Source organism: Oreochromis aureus, linkage group 20, assembly GCF_013358895.1.
Source record: "Oreochromis aureus strain Israel breed Guangdong linkage group 20, ZZ_aureus, whole genome shotgun sequence".
In the NCBI taxonomy this organism is placed as follows: domain Eukaryota; kingdom Metazoa; phylum Chordata; class Actinopteri; order Cichliformes; family Cichlidae; genus Oreochromis; species Oreochromis aureus.
In genome coordinates, this window is record NC_052961.1 from 1,549,853 (window position 1) to 1,566,216 (window position 16,364).

At 38.8% G+C, this 16,364-nt stretch overlaps 1 protein-coding gene across 1 annotated transcript in view; it reads left to right on the forward strand.

The window, feature by feature from the left end:
• Positions 1–7,748, forward strand: part of LOC116328003 (secretory phospholipase A2 receptor-like) — a 32,490-nt gene extending 24,742 nt beyond the window's left edge. The window contains exons 7-10 of the mRNA XM_039604248.1: positions 6,244–6,329; positions 6,454–6,588; positions 7,032–7,143; positions 7,324–7,748. Coding sequence (XP_039460182.1) covers positions 6,244–6,329; positions 6,454–6,588; positions 7,032–7,143; positions 7,324–7,391 — 401 coding nt within the window. The 3' untranslated portion in view covers positions 7,392–7,748. The remainder of the gene's footprint in view (positions 1–6,243; positions 6,330–6,453; positions 6,589–7,031; positions 7,144–7,323) is intronic.
• The last annotated feature ends 8,616 nt before the right edge of the window (positions 7,749–16,364 follow it).

A 16,364-nucleotide genomic window follows, 5' to 3' on the forward strand; every position in this document is an offset into this window, starting at 1 on the left:
TTTTGTTCACTCAAATTTAGCTTTTCTTCGCTCAAAATAAATTTCTCCTCAAAATGCAACACTTGCACCTGCAAACTTTTTTTTAATGTGTGCTCAGAATAGTGGCACAAAAATAACGCCATAGTTTCAGAGCCCAGCACAGAAACAGCTTTAGTGAAGGTTACAAATGATCTTCTTATGGCCTCTGACAGTGGACTCATCTCTGTGCTTGTCCTGCTAGACCTCAGTGCTGCGTTTGATACTGTTGATCATAATATCCTATTAGAGCGATTAGAACATGCTGTAGGTATTACAGGTACTGCACTGCAGTGGTTTGCATGTCTTTATCCTGTCTTCCTTCTCTCACCCCAACCGGTCACAGCAGATGGCCCCGCCCCTCCCTGAGCCTGGTTCTGCCGGAGGTTTCTTCCTGTTAAAAGGGAGTTTTTCCTTCCCACTGTCGCCAAAGTGAACCATAACATCTATTACAATAACAATAAAACTGGATGAAAGGGGTAACGATGGCTACGTGTTGAGCGTAAAATGATGGCTGTAGACCAAAGGCTGTGGACACAGCAGCAGTTTAAAGAGAAGATTTTAAGATAAATTTTTCCCTGCTCCCACTATTGCAGTTGAGCTGTCTCACTGTAACCTCCAACACTGCGTCCCATACACACCTATTATAAACTCTGAAACGGGTGGAAAAAAAAGCATGAAACTTAAACTGGAACTGAAGAAAAAGTATAATAGTTATTGAAAAGATAAATACAAGCTGAAAAGTTCAATATCTTGCCCCCCCCCCCCAAACACATCCTCCAAACACACACACATATTTTGCTCCATTGCGGTTTATTTCACACCTCAAAAATTTAGTAAACAATTAAGGAAATACAAGTAAACGGCAATAAATTACAGGTAGTAATAAAATAAACTACTAACTCTTTTACGCTGCGTAAAAGAGCGGAGTGTACAAAGGCGTATGTATGGAGAAGATCGGATAGTTATGGAGGAGCGAGGTTATGAAGCGCTATGAAAGTGAGAAGCAGGATCTTGAAATTGACACGGAGGTGAATTGGGAGCCAATGAAGCTGTTTAAGAACAGCTGTTATATGTTCAGTGGATCTAGTTCTGGAAATAATACGAGCAGCTGTATTTTGAACTAACTGCAGTTTATGGAGGGATTTATGAGGTAGACCATAAAGAAGAGAGTTACAGTAATCCAGACGAGATGTGACAAGAGCATTGATGAAAGTAGGAAGACCGAGTGATATTATTTATATATGCTGTGAAGGACAGAGTGCTATCAAGGATGACACCAAAACTCTTAACCTGAGGAGAGGGCTTGACAACAGAGTTATCAATGGATAATGAAGGACTGGTTGGAACTGTAGTCAGTTTTGATCTGGTGCTGATTAAAATGAATTCTGTTTTATTGCCATTAAGTTTAAGAAAGTTGTGAGTAAACCAGACCTTGATTTCACTTAAACAGTCAGAAATGGATGTAGGTGGGAGAGTAGCTGTGGGTTTGGAGGATAAGTAGAGCTGGGTGTCATCTGCGTAGCAGTGAAACTGGATGTTATGCTTCCTAAAAATATTACCTTGGGGTAGGAGATGCTGCAAGCAGAAGATCATTGGTGATTTTTACTAGAGCTGTTTCTGTACTGTGACATGAATGGAAGCCAGACTGAAACTGTTCGTACAAGTTATTTACAGTAAGATGACGATGAACCTGATGATGAATTTTTGCTAGGAAAGGGAGATTTGAAATTGGCCTGAAATTATTTAGATTGGAGGGATCTGAACCATTCTTTTTCAGTATTGGGGTTATTATTGCAGTTTTAAGAGAAGAAGGAACAGAACCAGATATAAGAGAGGAGTGTACGATATTAGTGGATCAAGTTTACACGATGATGACTTTAGGTTAGTAATTATGGAAGATAGCTGAGTTATTGTGGGAAGTTCAAAATTGGATAGAGAGGATGACAGCTGAGAAGGACAATAAATGCAGACAGAACAACTGACCATATCACAGGACGAGGGCAATTGTTGGTAAAGATTCTCAATCTTGGTGTAAAAAAAAAAGTCCATAAATTTGTTGCAAACTGCGGCAATGACTCTGTGCACCCTCTAGGGGGCGGGCCCCACACTTTGGGAACCTCTGCTCTAGGTCATAGTATGTGGAAGTAGTTAGAGTTGAAAGATGAGCAAGTTGAATGAGAATTTGAAGATTCTCCCATTGAAATACATGATACATTTTTGTTGAATAAAGTTGAAAAAATAAAAAAAATGTAAAAATTAAAAATGAAAATTTTTGAATGAATGAAAAAAATACAAGCAGTTATGTCAAAAGAAGAGGAATCTACCGGTGGTTGAAAGTTGAACAGTGTTGAAGGAGACAGATGCCTTCTGTATTTTCCAGCTCATTCAACATTTTTAACTTAACATTCAGCAATTATTTCATTTCAGCTCAAAACATTCAGCTATCAGCATCCACGCTGCAGTTTCTTCAGAAAATGCATTTTCTAGTTTTAATTCTGTTATTAACCCCTGTGCCACTGTTCCTATGGTGGCTTCCTTTGCACTTTGTGAAAACTGAATCGCTTCATTAAAATATATCTCAACCTTACGAACTCTGCATTCACAGGCAGTGTTAGACCTAGATCCACTGTTTTTCAGAAGTTTGAGCCTTTGACCTTTTCTGCCTTGAAGGAAGTAATTGATCACTTAAGACTGTCTAATTTCCCACAAGATATTCTTCCTTCTCGCCTCCTTAAAGAAACTCTTCATGTCATTGGGCCTAGTATTTATTTTTATTAGATACTTCATTGTCATCAGGCTGTGTACCAGTGGTTTTCAAACATGCTGTTGTGCAACTCATTATTAAGAAATAAAATCTTGATCCAAATGTGCTTCCTAAATTTAGGCCAATTTCTAAACTGTTTTTTATGTCCAAAATTTTGGAAAAAGTTGTTTTCAAGTAACTTCAGACCTTTTCAGACACTCGTGGCATTTGTGAAGTCTTCCAGTCTGGTTTTGCATCTTGTCACAGTAACTGTCGACTCAGGCGGTTCTGTTGTTTTTCTCCTTTTACATTTGAATGCTGCCTTTGACACAGTTGATCACAACATTCTTTTATCGAAACTTGAACACGTTGTTGGTCTAAAAGGCACGGTTTCATCATGGTTTAAATCATATGGGGTGCGCCTCTGTCAGTGCGCCCCAGGGTGGCTGTGGCTACAACGTAGCTTGCCATCACCAGTGTGTGAATGTGTGTGTGAATGGGTGGATGACTGGATGTGTAAAGTGCTTTGGGGTCCTTAGGGACCAGTAAAGCTCTATACAAATACAGGCCATTTACCATTTATCAGAGAGGTCTTTTTCTGTTAAAATTGGGCAATAGTCCCTTTCCTCCACCCCGATGTGTTGTGGTGTGCCACAGGGGTCTGTTTTGGGTCCAGCCCTGTTCTCCTTATACATGCTGCCTTTGGGATCTATTTTTAGGAAATACAACATCCCCTTTCGTTGTTATGCTGATGACATCCAAATTTACTTTCCCTTGAAACTGGACGTCTCTGTCGCACTGCAGCCTTTGCTTAACTGTTTACATGATGTTAAAGACTGGTTAACACAGAATTTTCTTACACTAAATGAAAATAAGACTGAAGTTATGGTTTTTGGAACTCATGCCCCTTTGAACAAGTTAACTGATACCCTCGGGCCTCTTGCTTCTCATCTTTCTCACGCTGCAAGGAATCTCGGAGTGTTTTTAGATAGCTCCTTTAAATTAGAGAAGCAAGTGTCCACAGATATGAAAAAGAAGTTTTTATCAGTTACGTGAAACTACCAGAGCTAAGCCTTATCTTCCTCCAAGAGACCTAGAAACACTTATTCATGCCTTCATCACCTCTAAACTGGACTACTGTAATTCTCTCTATTTGGGTCTTCAACACTCATCTCTTTATCACTTGCAGTTAGTCCAAAATGCTGCTGCACGTCTTTTAACTGGTGTTAGAATGTATGAACACATCACTCCAGTTTTAGCAAACGTACACTGGCTCCCTGTAAAATATCGTATTGATTTTAAGTTTCTTTTACTTACTTTTACAGTTTTAAATAATATGGCACCTAGTTATTTAAACAAACTCCTCAACATGGATGACCCCAAAAGAGCACTGAGATCGTCTAGCCAGATGCTCGTAGCACAATCAAGGTCTCGATTGAAGCATAGAGGAGATCGGGCCTTCGCAGTAGCAGCACCCAGACTCTGGAATAATCTGCCAGAGGAGATTCATACTTCAGAGTCTATTCAGTCTTTTAAATCGCGTCTTAAAACTCACTTCTTTACATTGGCTGTTAATTCGAGTTCAGTATGAGTACCATCAGGTCTGTTTTATGTTTTTATTGTTAATTCACTGTCTTCTCATTTATCTGTATTTGTTTCTAATTTATCTGTATTTGTTTCTCTATTGTTTTCTCTTGTTTTTAAACGATTGTGAAGCACTTTGGTCAACTCTGTTGTTCTTAAATGTGTTATATAAATAAATGTTGAATTTTTGAATTTGAATTATTTTTTCACAAGCTTATCAATTAAGCTAATGATAATTACATTGTAAATTAAAAAAATGTATTAAACAACTTACAGTAGAACCTCGTTTTCCTGCACAGAGCATCACTGTTGATTCTTTTCAATTATGTCTTTGTTTTATTCACTGATGTTTCCTGAACATTGACAGAATGTGGAGAATTCACAGCTGTGACTTTATGTCCAGAACATCTGTGCCTTGTGTTTACCAACTGAAGATGAGATAAGGCAGAGATACCACTTTATACCACAAGATGGTGCAGTAAATCAGTGTAACAGTTCTTTAATAACAATCTGAAGTTGAGAGATGAACACATTTTGCAATAAAAGTACATTAAAAGGGAGAGTTTATAAAGTCCTCTGACCAAACTAAAGACACATACAAGTAAACATCAAACAGACAGAATTAAACGAAAATGGTTAAACGCAGAAAATGACAAGAGCTCCGATCAACACAATATTCAAATCAGGTAGTCAGAAAAAAAGAGACTAGATGAGCACAAAAACACAGGTTATCTCATGTCAAATCATCCAAGCCTTCTGCTTGGATGATTTAAAAAATAAATTTTATTCGAAAATTTATGCGTATCTAATTCAAAAATACGCATACATTTTTAATGTCTTTCCCAAAATACAGGTTGAGAAACAACAGTGTTTTTGTTTTTGTAATACTTGTATATATTTTACAAAAACATAAAAATATGTAAAAGTTGTTACATTTGCTCCTTTCAACATGAAAGATTTATTAACATAGACTACAAGTCAAAAGTCAGGACACACCTTATTTATTTATTTTTTTTATTTTCATGACTATTTACATTGTAGATTCTCACTGAAGGGATCAAAACTATGAATGAACACGTAGAATTATATAGTAAACAAAAAAGTGTGAAATAACTCAAAATATGTTTTATATTTTAGATTCTTGGTAACAGCCACCCTTTGCTTTGATTACTGCTTTGCACACTTTTGGCCTTCTCTCCATGAGCTTCATGAGGTCGTCTCCTGAAATGGTTTTCCAACAGTCTTGAAGGAGTTCCCAGAGATGCTGAGCACTTGTTGGTCCTTTGCCTTCACTCTGCGGTGTGCAAAGCAAAAATGTGCTTGTATTTGCTAATTAAATATGAAAACATTGAAGCATTCCTACAAAGTCCTATATTTGAGCTCACACCAATAAAATCCCTTCTGTGACCATCACTGCAAACAGCCAGCTGATCTACACAGCAACAGTGATCCTTGAATATGAGATGATCAAAGAACAGAATCCTCAGTGGAGACGAAAACTAGAGGCAGAAAGGAGGGAAGTTACCCAACTATCAGAACTGCAGAGAAGTGTGATGGGACGCCTAACAAGTACAACAAGCTGTACAAACCTGAGGCCTTAGACAGACTCAGGCAGTGTAGTACTGATGTAGTTAGTCAGTTACATAATTAACCAGCCGTTAATATGAAAGTCATTGTTCAAGCTCAGTGCCTTCTAACATGAGACTATCGACTGCTTTGCTTTGGTGTGTGCTCAACTGACAGTTTATTAGGAACACATGAAAAATAAGGCAGTCTGAAACAGATGTCTGTTATGAAATTCTTCATCTTCTGTTCTGAAGTTTATGGTGAGAAATTACTTTCTTTTGAGGAATCATTAATCTGTTCACTGACCTTTTAACTTTGCAATCATTTTGAAGATGCTTCCTGCCCTCCTGGTTGGACTTGGTTTGGAGGTCGCTGTTTCATCTTTAACAGCAGCATGAAGAACTGGCCTGATGCTGAGGTACATTAGGAAATAACAGCAGCTGTCATTGCATCACTGATGATACAAAGAGTTTCTGTCTTTGACTGATTTTAAATGCATTCTCACACTTTTTATCTTCTGTGCACCTCATCTTCCTCCTCAGAGATCCTGTGAGACACTCGGTGGACATCTGGCCTCATTCCACAGCACAGCTGAGTACACCTTCATCAGAGAGCTCACTCACACAGCAGCAGGGTTGTATGAAACGGCTTGGGTTGGAGGCAACGACAGAGAAATTGTAAGTGTTTATAGATAAAGAGGATGAGCTGCAGCTGTTTCTTTTGCCTGATATTTCATATGTTTCTCTTCATGTTCAGCAGTTTGATTCAAATTTCATAATTTGTCAAATCCTTAGCAGGTCTGTGTTTTGTATATAAGACTTAGTCGTGTTCTTCTTTGTGTTAACTGAGATTTGTCTTTGAGCTAATAGTGAGTATCTGCTGGCAGCAGAAGGGAAGTGTAGAGGTCTCATGTCTGCACTCTCAGCATAGATGCACCAAAGTACATCAGAACAAACTGAACCTCAAACTTTATTTCCGTGAGGGTTCTCAGTTATCCCGGTCATCGTAGTCTAAGGAGCTTGGAAAGAAAAGTGTCTGGACTTCTTTAAGTTGCTTGCTTCCAAGCAACTTAAATGCCTTTCTTTCCAAGCTCCTTAGACCTCAAACTTCATTCTTTCAGAAATGTTGGTGGATGTGGAGTGATGGTTCCCAGTTTGACTTCCCAAACTGGGCCAAAGGAGAACCAAATGATGCTGGAGGAAGAGAAGATTGTATGATGATAAACTATGGAGGTACAAACTGAATCTGGGTTCATTTTTGAAATCCATTATTATTTTAATTATTAAAATAATGTAATCTTAGGTCTTTAACAGAACTGTTTTTTTTCTTTTACATTAGAAAAGAAGAAAACATTCACTGCACAGACCTCTGATTTTATTTCTATTCTTCTTTATTTTGAACCGTTTTTACAGGACGGGATTATGTCAACGATGCAGGGTGTAACGCCAACAAACCTTTTGTTTGTGTCAGAGATCCATAACTGCTTCTTCATGTGCTGACAGATTTGAATTGATGATGTCACTTCCATCACTGCTGGTGGATGTATTGACAAATATGGTTTCATATAACATGTCAAGGAGATTGACATCCCTCAGCTTATCTCCATCCAAGAGTGAAATAAAGGACAACTATCAAGCCTTTTCATGGTTAAAGTAACACAGAGTGCTATAGCAGTATATCTATATGTGATTCTGCTAATAGTTCATTATGTATAAATTTCTAATCAAATATGAGTATAATCAATATAATATATGAGAAATGAAACTTCCGTAATGCTTGAACTTTGCCCTGGTTTTTATTTGTGCTGCAGGGGCTGATCTAGAGAAATTTACTTAAGAAGGCAAAATCAAAGGCATTTCTTTTCACATATCCATCTACATTCTGTAATATCTATTAAATATGTTTAAAATACATAAAATGGAGTAAGTATGAATTTGTTTTATATAAACATCCTCTTTAAATTTCTTATTTAACCCTATCTAACCCTATTTATCCCACATAATTAAATATTACAGTCAAATAAAACTTTTTCAATGTGCTGTACAGCCTGTAAAATGAATAATTATGTGCCTTAAGTATAAAATCTAGGAAGCTACATACTAGCAACATACAGTCTAATTTAAGTTTTACACTCCAACTTTTATTATTATAAAAAATTAAATTGTTACATGCTTAAATTTACACAAAATCTGCCTTGTCATGAACACATTTTTCACTAAAAATTTAAACCTTACTTTTCATGATTTATTGGTAGAATTGGCTGTTTTTCACTACTTTGACTTCACCTTTATATGGTAAAATGGTACATGGCCTGTATTAGTATGTATAGTGCTTTACTTAGTCCCTATGAACCCCCACTTTACACTACATTCAGTCACACACTCATTCACACACTGGTGATGGCAGCTACATTGTAGCCACAGCTGCCCTGGGGCGCGGTGGTGGTCAGAGGTCAGCTCCATACATTGCGCCAAAAACCACAGCAACACACTTTCTCGACACTGGGTGTGAGTGGAGCCCTCTAGTGGTCCACCACAATATGTTAAAACAAGATCTAGAGTGTGATTAAAGTGGTGGGTGGGTTCTTTTACATTTTGAGAGAAGCCAATTGAGTCTAATAACAGATTAAATGCCATGTTGAGGCTGTCATTTTTAGCATCTACATGGATGTTAAAATCACCCACAATAATTATTTTATCTGAGCTGAGCACTAAATCAGATAAAAAGTCTGAGAAATCAGAGAGAAACTCTGTGTAAGGCCCAGGTGGACGATAGATGATAACAAGTAAGACTGGTTTCTGAGTTTTACAGCTGGGGTGGACGAGGCTAAGCATCAGGCTTTCAAATGAATTAAAAGTCTGTCTGGGTCTTTCGTTAATTAATAGACTGGTGTGAAAAATTGCTGCCACACCGCCCCCTCGGCCTGTGCTTCGAGGTTTCTGGTAGTTAGAATGACTCGGGGGTGTTGATTCATTTAAACTAACATAATCATCCTGCTGCAACCAGGTTTCTGTAAGGCAGAGTAAATCAATTTGTTGATCAATTATTAAGTCATGTACTAACAGAGACTTGGAGGAGAGAGACCTAATATTTAATAATCCACATTTCACTGTTTTACTCTTTGGTTCAGATGTGGATACTGTATTGTTCTTTCTTTGGGATTTTTTGTTTAAGTTGTTTGTTGCTGGTTTTTAGTTTGTTTTTTGTCTGTTTGGGAGCTGACACAGTCTCAATGGAGATGGGTTTTTGGGGGGGTAGCAGGAGGAGAGAAGCTGCAGAGAGGCGTGTAAGACTGCAACTCTGCTTCCTGGTCCCAACTCTGGATAGTCATATTTTGGGGGGTTTAATAAATTGGTCCATATTTCAATTCAATTCAATTCAATTAAATTCAATTCAAGTATTTATTGTCATTGTCAAGAACAATGAAATTGTGTTTGGAGCTTCTACAACAAATAATAATAAATACTAAATTCCCCTTAGACCCAAGTGTGACTATTTAACCCAGTGTGACTTCAGTGCAATGAGACAATCCTTAGCAAAAACATGAGAATACGACAGGTAATGTTCATGGGACATTCAGACAAAGACCTGAGAAATATGACAAAGTGCAACAGTGCAACCCGTACAATTATTGTACTGTGAGATATGATAATTGTCTATTTTTCAGACCAGTTCACTGCTATTAATAAGTTGGATATGGTTATTGTCCGTGAGGGGGGGGGCAGAGTTTCTAGAAATGAGAGCTGCTCCATCCAAAGTGGGATGGATGCCGTCTCTCCTAACAAGACCAGGTTTCCTAAGCCCACATCGTTTCTGGGACACCACTCAGACAGCCAGCAATTTAAGGAGAACATGCGGCAAAACATGTCACTCCTGGTCTGATTGGGGAGGGGACCAGAGAAAACTACAGAGTCCCACATTGTTTGGCAAACTGGTGTTGAGTGAATGCTGGCGCGCCAGGCTGCCGCTGCTCACTGGTTATTATTGTTATTGTTATATTTGTACTATAATTTTTTCTGATGCTGACAACAATTTGAATCCAGTATCTAAGGCGCAACCCTGTTTTGACTTGTTTCTGCAATATTTGCAGTTTCTATCGCTTGCGCTGCAGCTGTCAGCTGTTTGTTCGGTCCCTACTTTCATCTGGCCGCTTCCAACCGTTTGTGCTCAGTGCTTAGCCCTGATTAAGATGTGGATCAACAAGCTTGTTCGTGCTCACCTGGGTTGTTTTAGACATCGTTCATCACCCGGCGACAGCTCTTCTCCAGTACTCTGCTACAGATCTTTTGTGGCTCCGTTTTTGCCTGGCTGTGTTTCCACCTGTGGCTCTATACTTCTACCCGGACATCGCCTTCAAGCCCCGCCACAGGTACATCCACCGAGGGCTTTGGCAGAATTTCAACATCAATGACACTAACTCAATAGTGCCTATCTGATCTAAAACCCGTCGTCCTCCCCGCAAGATGGACTGGGCTGTCGACCGCAACATGCTGGCCCACATTGCTAGATCAACTAAGCCCACTCTCAGGAATGGTAACTCCAGTTATAACTTCGGTCTATTAAACATCTGCTCTCTCACTGGTAAGGGACATCTCATCCAGGATCTTCTCTCTGATCATAATTTGGACTCTCATTGCCTGACTGAAACGTGGCAACAGCCCAATGATTTTGTTTCTCTCAATGACTCCACTCCATCTGAGTTTGTTTACACCTTTCAACCTTGCAACTCAGGGAGGGGCTGTTTATCGGCCACCTAAGCCAAATAAGGAGTTTTTAAATGAATTTTCTGCTCTTCTCACTTATTTCTCTGTACTTTCTCCAAATCTGATAATTGTTGGTGACTTCAATATTCATATAGACAATGACAAAATCCCTCTTTCTGGAGATTTTACCTCCTGCCTGGAAAGTTTTGAGCTTCTACAGTACATAAAGTTTTCTACTCATTCTAAAGGACATATCTTGGATTTGATCTGTTGTTCTGGCATCACCCCCACCCATTGTAAAGCCACATTGTTTCCCCAGTCTGATCATATATTTATTTCTTTTGATGCAAACATAACTGCTTCCAAAACCTGTACTCCTCGTAATATCACTTTTAGGAAAATAAGTAATATTAACCCAGCTGTTTTTTCATCTGCCGTCCATGACCTCCCATCTATTCACAGCTCTTCAACCCCTCATGAACCCATTTGCCATTATAATGTCAACCTTCATAACCTTCTTCATATATTTGCTCCTTTTAAACATCGAACTGTCTCATTTTCCGTCATCTTAAAGCTAAAGGACGCCAACTTGAACGTCTATTCAACAAAACTGGACTATACATAAAGAAATGTATAATGATCATGTTTTGTTCTATAAGGACTACATTGCTTCAGCCAAATCCGCATACTACTCTGGTTTAATTAGTTCTAAGGTAACTCCAGGTCTCTCTTTTCATTGTTCAGAAAAATTACAAAACCTTGTTAAGGTTCATTTTATTAAGGAGGGAGCACAAGGAAATTAAAACAACACACTTATCCTGTCAGGTGGAGTCAAATGATGATTTTAATGAAACACACGCAGCGTGGGAGATGTTCCACTGTGTACAAACAGCATCAGATCTCGTCTCAACAAAGACACAGCATTAGTTTTATGCATCGAGGTGTTTTTAGTGACGCCCTCTCCACGTCAGCACATGCATCAGTTTCAAAACCACAAATGTTCTATTTGACAACTTGTGACACAATTAAAGGACACTGGCTTCCATCGTCTCCCAGGTGGTTTCCCGCAAGCCACCTCAGCTCTCGCATCCTGCACCTGCTTCTTCATCAAACAGTCACGTACACACAGAAATACAGTCATAGCAAACATGCTTAAACTTTCACCTACAAATGAACCCCCTGCCTGTATGTGAGTGTGTGCTAACCAAATAGGGTGCTAACCACAATTGCACCCTGTTTCACCTCTTCGCTTATGCAACCAGTGTGTAATAATCTTGACTTATATGTAAAATGTATTAAACAACTGTTTCAATCAAGAACCTCTACTAAAAGCTTAATCAAAAGATATAGATGCGTAAAAGATAATACAAAATAACCTGCTCAAAATAACTTGCACTCAGACTCTGCTTTCGGTTTCACTTCCTGCAAAGCATGGCGTTTCCTGTCAGCCTGCAACTCAGTCTTTCACACACTGTCTGGACTTCAGTGTAAGAGTATAAAAAACATTCAAAAGCTTTTAAGATTATAAATTCAACTCAACAGTTTCAAGTGGTTATAACTGGACCTGTAATAAAGGCTAATATGACACCAATATGTTTGAACATCCGCATGCAATATCACTATTAATTATTAATACAATGGTAATATGATTATAGCAGCAAAATATCCCTATACCCTACATTCCCCTCCCACATGTATTCTGCGGACTTTTGTAATTCTCTCATCTCTTTTTTCACTCGTAAAATCTCAGATATCCACCGTCAACTTAACTCTGTAGGAGCTTCCGACTCTGAAGGAGACTTCCTGTTTCCCCCACTGTCTTCCTGTCACTTATTTTCAAGCTTTACTCTTTCCTCCATAACTGATGTATCTAATCTTATTAAAAAATCCAAATCATCCACCTGTCACCTTGACCCTCTTCCCACTGTGTTAGTTAAAGCCTGTCTTCCCTCGTTAGCTCCTCTCATAACCAGCATTATCCATTCCTCCCTTAACACTGGAATCGTTCCTGAATCCCTAAAAAAGGCTTCTGTTATTCCAACTCTCAAAAAGCCTGGTGCAGACCCCAATAACTTTGATAATCTTCGCCCTATATCAAATCTTCCCTTCATTTCAAAAATTCTTGAAAAAGTTGCCGCTTCCCAGCTTCATTTACATCTCAATGACCATAATCTCTATGAACAATTTCAATCGGGTTTCTGCCTCAATCATAGCACAGAAACTGCTCTGTTAAGAATTACCAATGACCTTCTGATGGCAGCTGATTCTGGTCTCCTATCCATCCTCATCCTTGATCTTAGTGCAGCATTTAATACCATTTCTCACAATATTCTCTTGAACCGGATAGCATCCATTGGCATTAGTTACATCTCCCTTGCCTGGTTCATCTCCTATCTCTCAGACCGCACTCAGTTTATCCAATTTAAATCCCATTCTTCAAGTCTCTATCCTGTTTCTGCTGGTGTGCCCCAGGGTTCAGTATTAGGGCCTCTTTTATTCATTATTTATATGCTCCCTCTTGGTCATATATTCCAAAAATATAATATAAATTTTCACTGTTATGCCGATGACACCCAGCTCTACCTTTCTTCTTAACCCAATTCATCCCTCCCACCGCAGCTCGGGTCATAACTCGTATGCCGTCAAGATCTCATATTACCCCAGTTCTTCAGCAGCTTCACTGGTTGCCCATAGAAGCCAGGATAAACTTTAAAATCTTACTTCTCACGTACAAGTGTATCCATAAATCTGCTCCTTCATATTTGTGTGACCTGCTTCATATCACCACTGTTTCCCGCCCTCTCAGATCCTCATCTGCTATTCATCTTACTGTTCCATCCTCATGCCTCATCACTATGGGGATCAGAGCCTTCAGTCACTCTGCTCCTCGACTCTGGAACTCTCTTCCTCCTGCCATAAGAAATATTGACTTTCTTACCGCATTTAAGTCACAGCTCAAAACACATCTGTTCAAACTGGCTTATGCGCTTTAGTGCTGATTTTACCTGATGTCAAATTCTGCTTTGCAATTTTAACTTATTTTATGGATTTTATGACTATTGCTCCTTTTATTAATTTTGTTCTTTTGTAAGGTGACCTTGGGTTTTTGAAAGGCGCCCTCAAATAAAATGTATTATCATTATTATTATTATTAAAGTTACAGAGAGCATTGATTTTTATTGAATACTGATCTGTCCACCTCTACCTCATATTTTTGTTTTTCATTTTGATGTACTGTATTAACACAGTTGATCTCAAATCACATGAAAAATATAAATTCAGTGTAGGAAACTGTTATACTTTTACTGTAAAAACCACAGACCTGTTTAGTAAATCATTTTTATAACTGAAATGCAAATATAAATTGTAACTTTTAAAATTTGCAGACAGCAAAGTTCTATACAACTATATAACTGCAATTCTGTTCATCTGAACGTTTTCAGTGGGAGAAATGTGTCATCCAAGTGATGTCTTCAGTCTCAGCTGACTGCAGGTTTCTTATAAACAGGATATTTGCACAATGCCTGAAACCAGCCCAGTGAAGGAACAGTGGGCTGGGAGGTCAGCTCCTTCAACATAATTATGCAAATTCTCATGACCATTGATCAACAACCACTTATCAGCCACAGATACACCAGGATGTGTACATCGACATCATTGAAAGAGTGTCCACTGGCCCATAGGTGTAAATAGACTGCAAAGTCCTGGCATGACCAGGATTTATACATCGGGGAAACCAAACAAACTCTGGCAAAGTGGATTGCACAACAGAAGAGCCACCTCGTCAGGCCACTGGTGGTTAAATACCTGGGATTTCATGCTTGGGTGAGAAGTGAAACCTAGAGATGTTGCCGTTGTGTATTAGTCTTTCAAGACTTTTTGTAACCTAACATGTGTCAGGTTAGAACACAACAATTTTTGCTAATATCAGAGCGTTAGTGTTCTAGCAGCAGGACACCCTGGATGACCCGGCATCGACTCCCCCTCTTGTCTTTTTAGTGCTTGTTTTTTTTGAGTTATTGCCATGTTTATAAAAATTAAATTTTCATTTTGAAAAATGTTTAACATGTGGTCATTTTTCATACATGTATTATGAAACACGCAACAACTACATATTAGTTTGTTTGTTTTTTTAGACTTAGACTACCATAAACACATTAAGGCAATAACAAAATCAGCTTACTATCACCTCAAGAATATTTCAAGGATAAAAGATCTGATGTCTCAACAGGACCTGGAAAAACTAGTCCATGCATTCATCTTTAGTAGGCTTGATTACTGTAACAGCATCTTTACAGGTCTACCTAAAAAATCAGTCAGACAACTACAGCTCATTCAGAACTCTGCTGCTCGAGTCCTCACTAAGACCAAAAAAGTGGACCACATCAGTCCAGCTCTGAGGTCTTTACACTGGCTGCCTGTCCGTCAGAGGATAGACTGTAAAGTTCTGATGCTGGTCTATAAAGCTCTGAATGGTTTAGGACCAAAATACATCAGTGACTTCCTGACCCAGTATGAACCTTCCAGATCCCTCAGGTCATCTGGATCCGGTCTTTTATTGGTTTTCAGAGTCAGAACCAGACACGGAGAAGCTGCATTCAGCTTTTATGCTCCTTATATCTGGAACAAACTCCCAGAAAGCCTCAGATCAGCTGAAACACTCAGTTTATTTAAATCCAGGTTGAAGACTCACCTATTCTCAGCTGCATTTGATTAAAACACCAAATCCACCAGTATATTGAACAGATTTGACTGGTTTCCAATCTACTCAGTATTTTTAAGTGTAAAAGTGTTGCCTCAAAAATTTTAAGTAAATTAGTTTTTGGAGTGCACATTCACATTTTTATCGATATCTGCAGGTCAGGCATTACATCCAATCCAAGTTTAAAGACTTTGCAACTCTTCTGTCAGAGCATGGCATCTATGAAATACTCAAGAGCCAGCCTGATTCCAGACATCTTGTCCCAAAAATTGTCCACTTATTTGGTGATTCTATCGTGGTGTATACTGCTGGGATTAGGCAGGATTGGGAGAATGAATCGGGGAGGAAGGTGCCTGAATCTATGTGGAGTAAGTGTTTGTCTAAAATCCATTCTTGCTCTATAAACAGCAGACACCAATTAATTCAATTTGAAATCCTCCACCGGTTACACTATTCTAAGGTCAGACTGCACAAGATTTATCCTTATCTTCCCAATGTGTTACAGGTGTAGATTGGCAGAAGCTACGTTGTTCTATGCCTTTTGGTCTTCTCCCTCATTAACAGACTTTGGTCTAAAATATTTGACTGGTCTTCCGAGGCATAAATGAAGCCCCTACAGCGTGAACCTGAACTTGTAATTTTTGTTGTTCTCAGACATCACAGCAACTCCCGGTTACAGTGCAGTGGCCGTTAGAACTAGGTTTGATTGCCGCCAACAGGCTAACCCTGAGGGAATGGAAGTCCCCCACTCCTCCTTCCTTTTAGTTAAGGGTAAAAGACATAATGTCCATAATACAAATAGAAAAGTTCAGCAAAGACTCAAAGGATTCTCCTCTGAATGTGCGGAACCTCTTCTTGGAACAATTTGCGAAGGCCAGATTTGTAAACTCTCATCGACTCCAGCATTTGGTATTCTATCCTGTGGTGTTTTGTGAAGTGCATGTTTATTTGAATTAATTGTTTTTTCTGTAATGCATCTGAGCCTGTTTGTTTTTGTTTATTGAGGGGGTTTGTTTTTGTTTTATATTTTGATAATCTAAAATAAAAT